The 15,609-nt window shown below is 52.3% G+C and overlaps 5 protein-coding genes across 5 annotated transcripts; 2 read left to right on the top strand and 3 right to left on the bottom strand.

The window, feature by feature from the left end:
• Window positions 1-773: 773 nt before the first annotated feature.
• Window positions 774-2,500, bottom strand: PpBr36_06366 (uncharacterized protein; the record flags this gene model as incomplete). The annotated part of the gene is made up of 2 exons (XM_029893511.1): window positions 774-2,037; window positions 2,124-2,500. Coding segments are annotated over 2 exons (1,641 nt in total), but the record flags the coding sequence as incomplete, so codon positions are not given.
• A 1,148-nt stretch (window positions 2,501-3,648) lies between these two features.
• Window positions 3,649-4,632, top strand: PpBr36_06365 (uncharacterized protein; the record flags this gene model as incomplete). Its single annotated transcript, XM_029893510.1, has 1 exon — window positions 3,649-4,632. One exon carries the CDS (start codon window positions 3,649-3,651, stop codon window positions 4,630-4,632), a length of 984 nt encoding a protein of 327 aa, XP_029745826.1.
• Window positions 4,633-4,705: 73 nt separating this feature from the next.
• Window positions 4,706-6,456, bottom strand: PpBr36_06364 (uncharacterized protein; the record flags this gene model as incomplete). Its single annotated transcript, XM_029893509.1, has 5 exons — window positions 4,706-5,697; window positions 5,763-6,006; window positions 6,068-6,102; window positions 6,185-6,303; window positions 6,377-6,456. 5 exons carry the CDS (start codon window positions 6,454-6,456, stop codon window positions 4,706-4,708), a joined length of 1,470 nt encoding a protein of 489 aa, XP_029745445.1.
• Window positions 6,457-9,659: 3,203 nt separating this feature from the next.
• Window positions 9,660-12,992, top strand: PpBr36_06363 (uncharacterized protein; the record flags this gene model as incomplete). The annotated part of the gene is made up of 3 exons (XM_029893508.1): window positions 9,660-10,054; window positions 10,182-10,293; window positions 10,386-12,992. The coding sequence occupies 3 exons, from the start codon at window positions 9,660-9,662 to the stop codon at window positions 12,990-12,992; spliced, it is 3,114 nt and encodes a 1,037-aa protein (XP_029745824.1).
• Window positions 12,993-13,749: 757 nt separating this feature from the next.
• PpBr36_06362 (uncharacterized protein) lies at window positions 13,750-15,597 on the bottom strand (the record flags this gene model as incomplete). The annotated part of the gene is made up of 2 exons (XM_029893507.1): window positions 13,750-14,301; window positions 14,446-15,597. 2 exons carry the CDS (start codon window positions 15,595-15,597, stop codon window positions 13,750-13,752), a joined length of 1,704 nt encoding a protein of 567 aa, XP_029745825.1.
• Window positions 15,598-15,609: the final 12 nt, after the last annotated feature.

The following is a 15,609-nucleotide window of genomic DNA, read 5'->3' as shown; positions in this document are numbered from 1 at the left end:
GGGCGCCATCGAGTAATGACCAGCAATTCAGGATTACGATGCGAAATCATATGTGAATGTCGAGTTCTGCTTTAGATTCGGGTGCTTGGATACCTCGGGATTCGTCCGCTACAAACACAAGCAAAAGGCCGTGCCCTGACAGCCAATTATACTATTAAGGACAATAAGTTGTGTGTCTTCACCTAGCATCTCATATTGTACCCAAATCTCCACAGAGTCTTCAAAGTATCGAGATCCTACAGAGGACCTCCAAGAAATCCCTCAAGCATCATGTCTTGAAGTAATCGCCACGAGCTCAACCTCGCCTATATCCAAAGAGGGGTCTCCAAAACCCCAAGCACATTATACTTGATTGAGTCAACAAAGACAGGGCCGTCTCTGGCGCCCTCCAACAAGCAAGCTGCAGCTCAAACACTTTCGCGGGGCTTCTGATCGGTCCAAGGTTTGGACTTGCCCCGGTAGGATCAGCACTATGTAATGACTTGGGTTGCCTCATTCCTGGTTTACAAGGATGTCGTAAACCCTTTTTTCTTCTTTCGTTTCTTCTTTTGTTTCTTGCTTTCTCTATGCTTCCTTCCGGAATGTGGGTAAATCGCGCCTCGCTCCAGTGGTGGTATCGGTGAGAGAACTTGAGTTTACCTCCTTTGTTGAGGTCAAGAAACTAATTATGGCACGGCTGACATATCAATTCTCGAGAAAAAAAAGTGTAAATATATACTCTATCTGCCACGTGACACAAGTTACTCGTGACCAAGCGGAAACCCTTCTATGGCTTACTTGAGAGTGACTAGCTCCTCGGCACTGGTCGGGTGTATGGCCACACAGTTATCAAAGTCTCTCTTGGTCGCGCCCATCTTGACCGCGACACCAAAGCCCTGCAACATCTCTCCGCTGCCTAAACCGACAATGTGTAACCCCACAATCTTCTCCTCAGGTCCGGCACAGATCAGCTTGTATGCTGTCGGGCCCTTCTCCTCGGGCTCCATCATGGCGTAGTACATGGCAGTAAAGCTCGTCTTGTAGATTTTGAGGTTTTCCTGGCCATACTTCTCAACCGCCTGGGGCTCGGTGAGACCGATTGAGCCCACCTCAGGGTGCGCAAATACAACCGAGGGTATGTTGGAATAATCAAGCTTGTAGGTGCTGAACTGCTCACCGCCAAACAGACGGTGAGACAGTCTGCGACCGGCTGCGATAGCGACGGGGGTGAGCTCAACCTGGCCCGTGACATCCCCGAGCGCGTAGATATTTTCGGCAGACGTGTTCTGGTACTCGTCCACCTCGATGTAGCCCTTCTCGTTAACCTTGACGCCTGCCTTTTCAAGGCCAATGTCCTTGGTCATGGGGGTTCTACCAATGGCCCAAATCAGGTGGTCCACGTCCGAAATGGCACCTTCACCGTCCTTGTCCTTGTAATGAACGGTGAGCTTTCCTGTGCTCTCGTTGCGTTCAATCTTGGACTGTGAAGACTGCTTGTGCAGCTTCACGCCGAGACGCTCATATTCCTTAGTCACCACCTCCTGCACCATGGGATCAAAGTTGCGCAGAAACGTATCCCCGCGGATAAACAAATGGGTTTCGACTCCGAGAGCATTAAACATGCCTGCGAACTCAACCGCAATGTACCCAGCTCCGACCAGAGCCACCTTCTTTGGGAGATCCTCGATATCGAAAAAGCCATCGCTGTTGGTACCAAACTCTGAACCAGGTATCGAAGGGTCGGGCTTGGTGGGCGTGCCGCCGACAGCAATCAAAATTTTCTTGGCCTTAACAACGGCCTTGGTGCCATCGTCGAGTGTCACCTCGGCCTCGTTTCGCGACAAGAGCTTTGCCCAGCCATGGAGATATTCAACTTTATCATTGGCCAGGTTGCGATCGTAGATACCGTTGAGGCGCGTGATGTAGGCATCGCGCTTTTGCTTGAAGCTCCTCCAGTCAAACGGCTTAGTTTCCTGGACGGAAAAGCCATACGATTTGGCCTGATGTATGGTTTCGGCTATGGCAGCGGCATTGAAGGTAACCTTTTTCGGTACGCATCTGTTTTGATGTTAGTGCAACGCCTCGAGTTATTTGGTATGTTAGCTATCAGCAGAGGCTGACATAAAAAAAGGCTCACAACCTACCCAACATTCACACATGTGCCTCCTATTCTTCCACCCTCGACGATCACAGCCTTGGTCCCGAACTTTGAGCTGGCCATGCGCGCCGAAGCTAGTCCACCACTCCCACCTCCAATGACCAGATAGTCCGTTTCCTTTTGTATGGGCGCCATCCTGGGTAGGTTTGTGGAAAAGAAGTGTCTCGAGACGGCTCTTAGGCGTAATGGTGCTGATGTTCTCGGTTTGGCAGTAGCAGAGACTTGCCTGACAGCAGCGAATGCTCGCATAGAGAGGGGCGCGGAGGATCCTTTTAAGTGTTTTGTTCTAAATTCGGGAAGGAAGGGGACCCGCCAGAGGTTCCCAGACGTCGCCCGTTGGTCAGAACTGGAAGAAGATTCAAGCTACCTATAGATGAGCAGTGGCGGGGTCAGCTCTAGTCTAGATCTATCGCATGCGCCGCCGATTGCTAAGCAACCTGCAGGTAATTTGATGCCACTCGGCAGGCATGGACTGACTAGCCATGTCTGACTGGCAGTGTGAGGCAGTCAAGCAGTCTGGAATTATCAGGGCTGTGGGGAGTGGGGGGTGGGTGGTTGCAAGCAGCTGCACGATGATGTATCCCAGCTTGCCAAGGTCTTCAAGGTGAGATGGGTAGGTTTTTAGGTGGGTGAGTAGGGGGCAATTTGGGTACCTAACCAGCCTATTCAGGTAGGTAGTAAGGCATGTAGGTATATGTACGCATGCATGGGACGTGTAGGTACCTCAACTTGGGGAACCAGTTGCGATTTCTCAAATGTAAAAACACACTTACAGATTGACTACAGTAAAGTAGCTAGTGGAAGCTTGTAAGATATATCAAAACAGCAGTAGAAAGGCCAGTTATTACGAATAGTATTATTTGCAATGGTTGCAACAGAGACGCTTGGTTTAGAAGAAGTAGTCTAACACGCCTTCCTAATGATAGTTTGACGAATACCGGAGCTCAAGAGACATAGAACTATTACGAACTCAAAAGTACGATTTGAAATCTTGACTGAGAAATCACGACACCGGTCTTGCCGCCCCGCCATTTATTGTGGGCCCATACCTTGGGGACGTCCCCTAGCGAAAACAACGCCTCATACGAAGTACCGGTATGCTGTCATAACGGTTCGGCAGGTCCGATCCTTCTTTACGTGATATGTATCCTAGAAGCACGGGTATTGTTAATAGCCGAGACGTCTTGCCACTGATACAGCCCTGCTCGGGAGGCACAACTTATAAGAGTTAAGAAGTTGCGGAAGATCATTTATACCTAGGCTTGGTTCACACCTTGAAAGCTTGGCAAGGTCCAGAAGTGAATCTCTGGATGCCAAGACTGATCGATTGCGATCCACTTTTGCTTCGCGCTCAAGGACGATCTGGGCGACTTGCATTGGCATTCAACCTGCTTGAAGAATTCACAAACAAATCTCCCAATCGAAGCGAGCAGATATAATGCCCATATCCAAGAGCTGATACGTGCCAACGTGTTTTTTTTTTTTTTTTATGGCACTAGATCGTCCCGGGCATGTCGCTTCCGCCCAGTCTGACCTGGTTGAAGACTCTGTCCAAGTCGCCAACTGTTGGCCAGCTACAAACAGTAGCCCGGGCATGCGGAGTGTCGAGCAATGGCACCAAGCGAGTCTTGACTGACCGCATCGTCACCAGTCTCGCCAGCCCCCGCGCCTTGTCCGCCAATGATCGCATACTGAGCATTGACATGGGCCTGCGGAACTTTGCCTTCTGCCTATTTACGCCGGTCGCAAACTCCCGTCAAGGGCACGGTCTGAAGCCCAAAGGCTCCGTCGTCACCTCGTTACGCAACAGTGGCGAGGCAACAGAGGCCAGGAAACCTCCGATGCTCACGCTGCACGACTGGAAAGTCCTCGATCTGGCCGAGGGGAGCGTGGACATCAAGAACAACCAAGCCCTAAGCCCCATCGCAGTGGACCTCGTAAACCGTCATTTGCTTCCCCTGAATCCCACTCATATCCTCATAGAGCAGCAGAGATATCGTTCTGCCGGGGCTGCGGCGGTGCAGGAGTGGACTCTACGTGTGAATGCGCTCGAAGCCATGCTGCACGCCATCCTGACCGCGATGCGATCCTTGGAGCTGTGGAAGGGTGAGGTGACGGCTGTAGATCCTACCAAAGCGGCGCCCTTCTTCTTTGACGAGACTGGAAGGGTGCCTTCTAAGCAGCTAAAGAAAATGAAAATCGATCTATTGGGCGAATGGATCTCAACAAGGGGTGCGGACTTATTAGAGCTGGGTAGCCCGCAGGTGAAGAAATTAGCGGCCTCTTTTCTTGAGCACTGGAAGCCAGTGAAGGGGGCTCGGAGAGTCAAATCGAAAGCCACCGAGGGCAATGGTGAGGAACATTTCAAAAAGCTTGACGACCTCACAGACTGCATCATTCAAGGAGCGGCATGGGCGAGTTGGCAGCAAACGAGGCATATACTGGCGCAAGAGGGGATAGCAGAGAAACTAGCTGGCCTAGTCGGGCACAAATAGCAATAATTATCCAACTTGTGTTGGAAACAGGTGGGTATATTTTTGTCTTTTGGGCGTTAGGCCTGCCAAACATCTAGTCATAATCGTTTCCAAAGTCATCATATCTCCCCTCCTGGCGCTGGGTACTTATGTACTCCTCAGTTGCAAGTCCCCGTCTCTTCCTATCCTTCAGTACTTGCGGATCCCTATGCCAATCACAGGCAAAGTCACACGACGGTTCGATTGTTTCACCAAAATATCGACATAATGCCGCATGTCGGCAGCCGCTGGTATCCTCGCAGTAAGCAACCAGCCTGTTTAGACTCTCGAGGCGGGCACCACAATTACCGCCGATGTCGCCGTTTCTACTTTGATTGGAATCCCGGGTGACCATGCTGTACGTGCGATCCCGATCCTCTCGACTGTAGTAGAGGAAACAGTATGACGCTCTGCCGTCCCGTCCCGCACGTCCTGCCTCTTGATAATAGCCTTCGAAGGACTTGGGCAAGCGCCAATGCACGACGAACCGGACGTTGTCCTTGTCGATGCCCATTCCGAAGGCAGTAGTCGCCACGATGACATCGTAACCGGGATCATTTGAAATCCACTTGGCCAGTGTGCTCTCTTTGGTTTGCTTGGAAAGCTTGGCATGGAATGGCTGGGCGCCAATCCCATCCTCCCTCAGCGAGGCCGCGAGGGACTCGCACTCACTTCGACTGATGGTGTAGATGATTCCCGAAACCGCCTCGACGCGTTCGTTGCTGCCCTCCAGCTCCGACCTGCGTTCGTCTTCCCGCCTGCGCTCGTAGACGTCTTGAATCCACTGCACAAAGTCCGAGTACCTGTCGTTCGCCTCGTCGCTGGTAAAGCGCACCTCGAGGTGGAGGTTGGGTCTGTGGGCCGTCGTTGTGAACTGCTTCAACCTGACCGGGCTCGGGTTGCCAGCCTTGACGAGACCAAGCGTGGCGAGAACATCCCTGCGGACTTGTTCGTTGGCAGTTGCAGTGAGGCACATAACTGGGACATCAGGAAAGGCGTCCCGGAACCATGATAATCGTTTGTAGTCTTTCCGAAAGTCGTGGCCCCCTTCAGAAAATAGAATGGCACATCAGCGGCGAGCTCAAGTGTATGTTGTCGACCAGGATGCTTACATTCCGAAATACAATGGGCCTCATCAACGACGATGCGTGCCAACTCCTTTTGCTCATGAACTAGTTGAAGCCGCTTACGGAAGAAGTCTCCCGAGCAGAGTTCTGGCGTCACATACAAAAGCCGTGTCCGAGGATGACCTGAGGCAAGATCCAGGTAGATGTGCTCCTTCTCGTCTTGTGGTGTGTTGCTGTTGAGAGTCCGCGCATCCACGCCAGAATCACGCAGGGCCTTGACTTGGTTCATCTGTCTCCTTGTCAATCTCAAGCCCCGGATTGTTCCATAGGTGCGAGTGTATGTTTCCTACCATGAGGCTGAGAAGTGGCGAGATAACGATCGTGACTACGTTAGGTTTTCGCACAAGTCAGCCACTGTTGGATCTACTACGTTTGGGATATATCCACTACTCAAGTGTTTAGCGTACTGCCTTGGTCAATCACAGCTGGAAGTTGGAAGCATAGGCTCTTCCCGAAGGATGTGGCCGCTTGTACATATACATCGTGTCTGTCAAGGGCAGCCAATATTATTTCCTTCTGATGTTTTCTTTGAGGCGATTGAAAAGGTCAGACGCTGAAAGTCGAGATCAAATCAGCCACGTGGATGCATGCGTGCATACCTAAAGTGGGATTTTTTGAACTGGCGTCTCAGCGTGAAATCAATGTCTGTACATGAATTTGTTCTTTCGAGAGCAGGCATTGCTGTTTTTCTTGGGATCCTGTGACGGGCAAGGAAATGTCATTGCGGGAGTTTTTGCGAGTAAAAAAAAAAAAAAGGAAAAAAAAAAAAAAACGCGACTATGTCACCGTCCGATCTCAGGGCTTTCCATGAGACGGTCAGTCTAAATGTTGGATTTGGGATCAATCTGGTGTTGTGATTATCTCAGGACAGTATATTTACTACCATGGGGACGTTTTGGTGACTGCTGTTATCTGAAAGTACAAGTACCAAACAGTAGTAAATAGCGTAATGAGGTACTTGACTTGTCTGGGTCACAGTAGGTATTACCCATTGCTGAGTCGGTGCAGCGTCCCTGCTTGCTGCTGCAAAACGGCAAAAGCGGCAATGTTCACGATTTCAGGAATTCACTTACCTCAGACTTGGTTGTCTAATGAATTGGGTTTAGACCAAACTATCAGACGCAAGGCCTAGATCTGTCGGAGTTTCCAAGGTGAGAAATTTACTTGCTGTTTGATTGCTGCACTGCCTGCCTGCTCGCACTGACTGAAACCGCTGTCATCGCATGTCTAAATGCGCCTCGCCACGCACGCGCTGGTGTACCGTCGCCCACCTTCGGAAAATGGCTTGACAAAAGGTTTTGACGATGGGTGGACCGGGCCGGGAACTCCATGCAATGGATGGTAATTCACGTGATGCAGATATATGAGTTAATGTCAACGAATTGAAACGTCTAATCACCTGATGGGTAGAAACAGAGGCTTTAGCAGGGTTCTACGTTTCAACGGCTTGTTTCAAACATGGCTGGGGCTTGCGTATCTCCCTGCCACTACTCCGTTTCGGTCTGATCCTCCTCCTACTGAATCGTCGCAAGGTGAATTAACCTGCAGGTGTACCGTCTCCAATGGTCGTCGGTCAGTCAATTGTGGTCTGGAAGCATTACTTATTTCTTATCATGTACAGTGAACATTCGTCCCATGTTGGTTTTCGCGACAGTCGGCTAAATGGCCACGTAAATAACCGCTTGGAGTGTCGCAAGGACCACATCTTGTAGGTTGGCTGGGCTCCTTTTGGAATTACCCTGTTAAACCAACTTGGTCAGAGTCGCAAAGGCTAAATACACGACTTTTCCCTTGTCAATAGCCAGGCCAGGATAAGAAATTGGGTCTAGAACTTGCTCTATACAGTTGTGGATTGAAATATAACCGACGGACGATTTTCAACTAGGCTTTTCAATCAGGCTCGTGCACATATTTTCTCCGACTTCTCTTCCGAACTCTTTGCAATGACAACGGCCATCACAACGTGCAGTAAAATTTATATACGTCAAGTTTATTAATAGGCAACTTTAACAAGGTGCTCTCCATCCCACAAAAAACTTGGGTTCATAGAGTACATTGTACTGTACAGCTCGTCGAATCTAAGCATTTAATATCTCAGATGCATCGGAAAAGGCTTTTAGACGCTGTTCCGATTTACAAGGGTATATATATTCGCGCAGATGCGCATAATATTGGTTCTAGGTGGCGTCTAACCCCAGGAATGCGGCGTTCAGTGGCATAGGAGTGTATGAGGTCATGAGCTGTATACCATGCCTGCTTCGTAATGGCCGTCCAATGCAAATGAATCCTTCGTAGTATGTGCGATAGCAGCATGGAGTCCAGGACTTCCCAAGTTTCGGTGGCATGCTTGCATATACAGGCTACCTACCTCGGCACGAATCAAAATTGACATCAGACAGTGTTGTGTTCCTGCCATTTTACCTCCCTGCCAACGCACCAGGGAGGTCAAACTGCAACTGATGGCGACTCGAGCATGGTTCTTTGCAGACATGCGGCACGCTAAGATGGAATGGCAAGGAGGCGGGGGTTTCTTTCTAGGTCATCTGCTTCAGGAGAAGCCCGGCTCGTATATTTGTTTACTCAGTACGTTGTACGACCCCAATTGCAAATGGATCTTAATATACATACACATATATATGTATGTTATCCGAAGTATTATAACATAGAATCTACACAAAATAACAATTTTGGCAGTATCTTGTCGCATCGAACAAATAGTGGCTGTGTACCTATTCAAGAATTGACATGGCGTTTGCCTTCTCATCACTCAACGTTTGGGCCACGGGAATGTAACAGAGTATTTCGTAGGCCTGACATGGAGGTGACCAGGCCAAACTAGCCTATAATGCGATGGCTGTGGCCTCCACATCACTGGCAAGCTTAACCTTGTCACTGTCTTCACTCCTGTGCTTTACGTAGTACTCAGTTGGTGCGCGCCCAGTGGTCAGTGCATCCAAGCCCCCTTTCCGCTTGGCAAACGCCAATCCTTGTAACGCCGACCGCCCCGTTGTTCGTTCTGGAAGCAGGAGGCGAAGAGTTCTTTAGTCTTTCGGGGGAAAAAGGGACGTTTTTTTTGTTACCCCGTTATATGTGGCCAAAATATTATCTTCTCGCAATCAAAAAGCACCTCAGTTTTGGAGGATTATTTTGCTTTCAAACACAGCTGCTTTATGCTGCAAGAGCTGCAGAGCCAAATTACAATCTTGTAGGTACATACAAGCATAAGTAAGAGACGAGCATGTACAGTGCGAGCTGTGGCTTGATGTACCGTACTTTCCCCTTTGCCAGACGGACGCATGCTGCATGCACAAGCAGCCAATCCAAAGGCTGACAAGACAAGTTGTAGCACAGCGGTGACAGCGCAGCGTTAGGTTGGTCAGGCCAGACGAGATCTACAGCGAATCGGTTCCAACCAAAACATTGGAACGGCAATCAGCCCATAAGATTCGGCGCTGATCGAAGCAAGGCGCCTACAGCCCAAGAAAGCTGCCAAGTGCAGAGCCAGTCACGCCGCGCGTTGTTCTTCTACGCCAGCCCTGGGTTGATTTTACCCCGAGTTCATCAATCTCGCGCCTCAATTGGCATAATTCGCCGGATCGAATCGAAACGCTCCCGCCCAGAAGAAATAGAACGGAAGAAAGAGAAAGGAAAAAAAAAAATACGAAAGGGAAAGGAAGGCAGCAACCCAGGGAAAATACGAAATTTCTGCAGTCATCAAAAGACGGAGAAAGAAAGCCAACACGAAACACACCTTCTCAACTGTGCCGCTCTTACCTCTTTTTCCGCTCACCCCCAACGCCCCACGAGGGCTTCTCATCCTGCCGTCGAGGCCGCTCGGCCACCCTGATCGAGACCCGTGATCTGGCCGCCTTCTGATAAATCATGGATCGAACAGGCGACAGGCCAGCCCTCAACCTCTCCAACGGTGGCAGAGGGCTACCCGAGAATCCTGCGCAAGGGCGAAGGAACATGACCAACGGTGGCGGCTCGCTCAACAGCCTGCCTCCAATGCCCACCGCGATCCCCGCCAACGCCCGCAGCATGTCATCCACCTCATCTTCGACACTCTCCGCGAACCCGCCTGTTTCCGCCGGCCAGGTCATAGGCATGGCGCGCCGAGCCATGGCCGAAGCGCTCAAGGAACACGAGTCGCAGGCAGCCGAGGCCAGCGGGGTCAGCAACGAGTTGAAGCCCGGCGTTACCATTGACTTGAGCCGCAAAAACATACAGGAGCTTCCCGAAGAGATCGTTGACGTGATAAAACATGAACTGGAGCGGTAGGTTGCCCTCTTCGCCGACTTAACAATCCCATTCGTACAGGCACAAAGTGTTGCATCTCCAACGACATGGCATGTACATCTGTCTGGACTGATCGACTGACAACCTCGCCATGCCGTGTCTTAGACTAGCACTTTCCCACAACAAAATATCGTCGTTCCCCGCCCGGTGGTCCGAATGCTCATCCTTGCGCTACCTAAACGTCCGGAACAATGAGCTCCGGGAGTTCCCCCTACCGGTAAGTCTGCGCCAACGACCATGCCTGGCGGATTGGACTGCTTGTGTTTCTTCCTATACAGCTAGGAACTAACTCGTATCATATTTCCACAGCTGTGTCATCTCAAAAGTCTCGAAATCCTTGATCTGGGGCGCAACAAAATCAAATCGCTCCCCCCTGAAATCGTCAAATTGACTTCGTTGAAGGTCTTTGCCGTTCAAAAGAATCGTATCGAAGAGCTGCCCATTTGCCTCGCGGACATGGGCTCACTCCAGATGATCAAGCTGGAAGGCAATCCTATTCGATTTCCACCTCCCGAGGTTCTGCAGGTGCAGGCAACAAGTCCTCCTAACGAGGGGCATCTGAAAGAGAGTGAGGTCACAGAGTTGACGGTCACGGCCCACATCAAAAAGTTCATGAAGCAGAGAGCTTTGGAGATCAACACCAGCAGCAGATCCGACTCTGAAATGGGCATGGACGATTCGAACGAGGGCATGGAAACACCAAGAGTTCCGATCAAGCGCGTTGTCAGTGGGAGGTTCCCCGTAAGGGTCAATGGTGCCGGCCTGCCAGACCTCAGATCGCCTGCTCTCGCGCGGTCCGGACCGCCCCCGATCCCTACGCGCTCCCACTACCGCGGGCTATCTCAACAGAACACTGCTCCAAGGAAGCCCGGGGTCATGCCCTTGACAATCGGTAATGTGAACGAGCGCATGCGAAGCAACTCGGAAACTTTGTCGCAAACCCCGCGAGCAGACAGGCCCGGCGAACGTTCTCGGCGCATGGGCGTCGTCTCTCAAAAAGCCCAGCAGCTGGGAACACTTGACGAGACTCAGGCTAATAACCGATTTTCGCACTACCGTGGCCTCAGTCACGGCTCGGCGATGCAAGGCAATGGCCAAATGCTTAATGGCAAGATGCCTGTCAGCCCCGCCGAATCTATACTTCAGCGGCCGATATACGTGCGTCGACTGTCGATTTTGCCCGAACGGAGGCGCGAATCCAAGTTTGTCGATCCAGTGCTTGAGGCTGCCAAGGGCGTCCTCTACTCCATCTTCCAGATTCACCCCATGATCCAGATGCTCATGGGCTTGACGAGCGACGGGCTAGCTAAGCGCTCCAGTCTTGAGATCGTCTTTTACAACACCAACTCTCATGTGGAGGAGCTCGAGCAGGAGATCCAACGTCACGAGGCCGATGAGGATGGAGCGTCCCAGTTTGAAAACGAGAGCGTGATGCGCGCGTGCATCACCCTGGTGAACGCTTACGTGCACGTTTGCTCATTGCTTGCGAGCAATGTCGACCTTTTCATAGACAACGGTGACCCGCGCTATATTCGAACCTTGATGATGCAGCTCTACAATAGCATCACAGAGCTACGAGTGACGACATCGCATGTGCTTCCGGAAGAGGGACACCGTAGAGCCGCCAGCCGCACGGCCATGAACTCCGGAACCATCCGCCCACGTTCTCGCGAAAACACCGCCACCCCGACCGCAGAGAGGCCAAACGGGATTCCCCGAAGTGCGGCTCGCGGAAACCTGACCCATAATCCGAGCAATCTCAGGGTTACTACTGACGTTCCGCTTTCCAGCGTCCCGTACGTCAACGGGACTGGTCGCACGGCCACCATTTCCTCGGCCACGCCCCGGTCGGGAGAGTCGTTTGTTTCCACAGGCAGCCGTGGTCTGTTGGGCGACTTCACCGAGGAGGATCGTATCTTTGAAAACATCTTCTTGGCTCTGCAGAAGTCGACCGATCTGGTAGTGCGGCTGTTGCCAGCGTTTAACCACCAATATACCAACGGCCTGCAAGCTGCTATACAGCATCGCAATACTCGAGAGTCGCAGATGTGGAAGGCATTGATATCTAAGTGCTCAATGACGATCCAACAGACGGAGAAGCTCAAGACGCGTCTTTCGCTGATTAAGCTCAAGGAGCCCGGAATCAGGACTCAGGGCTCTTTCTGGAATGACGTGCGCGATTTTGTGGACTCTTGGGCAGAGTTTGGCAGCAAAGTCAGAGAGGTGGAAAAGCCACTGTCGCTACCAGCCGACACGAGGATGCGCCTACGACCATTCCAGAAGAGTATTCAGGAGGCATCGAATCTTATCCTACGTTCGCCGTGGGGCTATTGGCTTCGACCGGGCCTGGCAACGTCGCACCAAAACGCTAATGGAGGCAGCATCTTTAGCCCAGGCGGTGCCGTGGACCCTCACGGCCCTGCGGGTTTGAACGGTGACCGACAGTATCAGCAGAACGGGCAATACGGAAACCCGAGCCACAACCATCTCCATCACAACCCTCACATACAGCTTCCTATGACACCTCAAAGCGCCGCATTGGGCCCTGCAGCCCAAGCTACAGTGCCGGCAACACCACAGAGCGGCTCCTTCGCCGCAGCGCTGACTGGCAACGTATTTGAGCGGGCGGATGCGCTCATGTCTCAGGGTGGCCCATCATCGATACATTCGCACTCCCGCCACGGAACTTTCACGTCCTCTACGTCAGGTTCTTCCGGCGGAATGAGTGGTAGCTTCAACTCGATTAACAGTACTCTATCGTCAGCAACCAGCTACAACGATGACAGGATGGGAGGGCATTCGGCTTCTTCATCTTCATCCGTCATAAGTCCGGGCGGCCTTGGAGGCGGCCCTGGACCTATGGCGTCTGCCTTCCCGTTCCGCATGCAAAATGGTGGTGGGAGGGTGGCGTTGTAGCCAAAACGGACCTCGTCTAGAGATCCAACTCCCCAACAAGCATCTGTATAACCTATGTATATGACGTCGAGCTGATGGATGGACTTGCTTGCCATGAACCTCGGCTCTTCGCATATCTCTTTTGCATTTTATATTTCATCTCGACCTACTCTTTCGCTTCCTGCTTTGTCTGGGAAGCACTAACGTTTTGACCAAATCTCTGCGGCATATCTTATTTCTTTGGACAGAACGCCCCGTCATTTCCATTCTCTTTTTGCCACCGACTGCAAATGGGTCAAATCTGGGAATTTCTCCAGTGTTTCTGCATGTTTGATTGCCGCTTTCATCACCTCGCCTAAACCATAATGTGTGCAATCTCTAAATGGTTGGCTCTTGTTTTTATTTTTGCTTTATTTCATTCAGCTCGCAGCCGAAACGTCCTGACGCTCTTCGGTCTTGGTGGCGCTAGTCTTCAGTAATGTTTGCTTGGGGGTAATCATGGGCAAGCTTGGAGTTTCCGGAATATCATGTATGTATTTCCTGTTCATTTGCATTGCGTCAGGCGTTTGGGGAAGTGGCAAAACACATGATTGCAACTATGCAAAGACTCTTGCCGTTTAATTAGAAGCAATATGGGCGGGCGTTTCATCGACTATCTTCATATAAATTTCACAAACGATTATATTCTGTTTATCACAAGTACATATATTACCATGTCGCAACGTCAGAGCAACGGCTTATTCTAATGAGTTACCTGGCGTTCGGTGACGGAGCACTTTCAACCCAGGGAAGCCACTAGCTCTTCCACGCTTGAGAGATAGCCAATGTGAGCAACGTACTGATCGGGCCGCACCAGCACATAGCCCGGCTTCGATCTCAACCCATATCTCTTGTGCAGGACTGCTCCAGGGTCACGGTATGCATTCTTTGGCACCAGGGAGCCGCCATCGCCCGAAAATATCATGACCACCGGTATCTCGTCCTCGCGGGCAACAACTTTGGCAGCAAACTGGACTAAGTCGTCTTCGGTCGCAGTCTCGCCGGCGAACAGCACGAGATGGTGCCTGACCCCAGCAATGAGACGGTAAAGGTTGGTGATGGTCGTCATCGTTTCGGCGGTGACGGCGGCGGAGGAGACGAGGAGCTTGCCGTCGGGAGCGCGGTCGCCGCCCATGACGGGGCCCTTGAACCCGGTAGCGGTTGCAACGATGCTGCTGCTCCCGCGATACGACACGCTGAGCATCGTTATCCACTTGAAGAAGCGCCGGCGGCGCGCTCGGGTCCCGACCAGCAGAGGCGGGAGCCAGGGGCCGATCAAGGCGCGCAGCCACTACGAGGCGGGGGGCAGATTTGGTCAATTCAGTCAGCCCTTTCTGTCTTGTGAGGAAAAACCTGGACTGGAAACACTCTCATAAAAAAAGCCATTGGTTCATGGTAAGTTGAGGTTTTACAGTGGCAGCACGGGTTCACTGACCATGAGAAAGCGGTTCGTAATAGTGAAAAACCGGAACATGTTGTCCGTCGTACGTAGTAGGTCGAGTCCGATAGGCCGCCGCTCCTCCTCATACGTGTCCAGCAGAGACTCGTCGGCGGCTCCGCGTAAGACGGCTGATAGTTTCCATCCCAAGTTCATGGCATCCTGCAGCGATGCATTCATACCCTGGCCACCCACAGGGGAATGGATGTGAGCTGCGTCTCCAGCTATGAAGAGCCGCCCATCTCGGTACCGACTCGCGCAACGACAGTGGATACGGAAGTTGGTCATCCAGATCGGGTCGTGTAGACGGCCCATGGCAGGCCCGCGGCGGCCCGTATTTGCCAGAATCTGCTGGATCTCTTCCAGGGTGGGCACTCCGGTCAGCTCGGCCCCGGGTTGGCGCATGCTGGCTATGCGGACGACATCTCCGCCCACGGGGAAGATGCCAACGAAATGGCCCTGGATGTTAATGTGGATGCGGTCCAGGGGTAGATATGTGTCGGACAAGTAAGCGTCGCAGATGATGAAATCGTGAGGGTACGTTTTGCCGTCAAACGTGATGGAGGTGCTGGCCTTGCGGACGATGCTGTGGGCCCCGTCCGCCCCGATAACGTACTTGCACCGGACCGTCTCCCTCGTCCCTGTGTCATCCCCGCCACCCCTTTTCACCAGCGTGACCGTCGCCCCATCGGCATCCTGCACTACGGACTCGGCCTCCACCCCCCTCTCCACCATGGACACGCCGCCCAGCGCCTTTTCCAGGCTGGACATGAGGAACCTCTCCGTCTCTGTCTGCGAAACGTTGAACGACAGCGGGAACTCGGTGTCGTCCGACCCCATGTCGCTGAACTGGAACCGGGCCTCGCGCGTCGGGGTGAAACTCCAGGTTATGCCCGTGACCGCCCTTCCCCTGTCCAGCATTCGCGATAGGAAATCGTCAAAGCCGTACCGCGCCAGGAGCTCCAGGGTTCGTGGCTGAACGACCAGGGCGCGGCTGTAAGGCGAGGGCTCCGGCTCGCGGTCGACGATGCGGAACTTGACCCGCTGCCGCTGCTGCCTGTGCCGCTGCTGCAAGGCTAACTCAAGTGCCAGGGCCAGGCCCGTCGGACCTGCGCCGATGATGAGGACGTCGAGGTCTTCAGTGTCCATGGCGTCTTGGTT

Source organism: Pyricularia pennisetigena, assembly GCF_004337985.1.
Source record: "Pyricularia pennisetigena strain Br36 chromosome 4 map unlocalized Pyricularia_pennisetigena_Br36_Scf_6, whole genome shotgun sequence".
Taxonomy (NCBI): Eukaryota; Fungi; Ascomycota; class Sordariomycetes; order Magnaporthales; family Pyriculariaceae; genus Pyricularia; species Pyricularia pennisetigena.
This window is presented reverse-complemented; position numbering and strand designations above follow the sequence as displayed.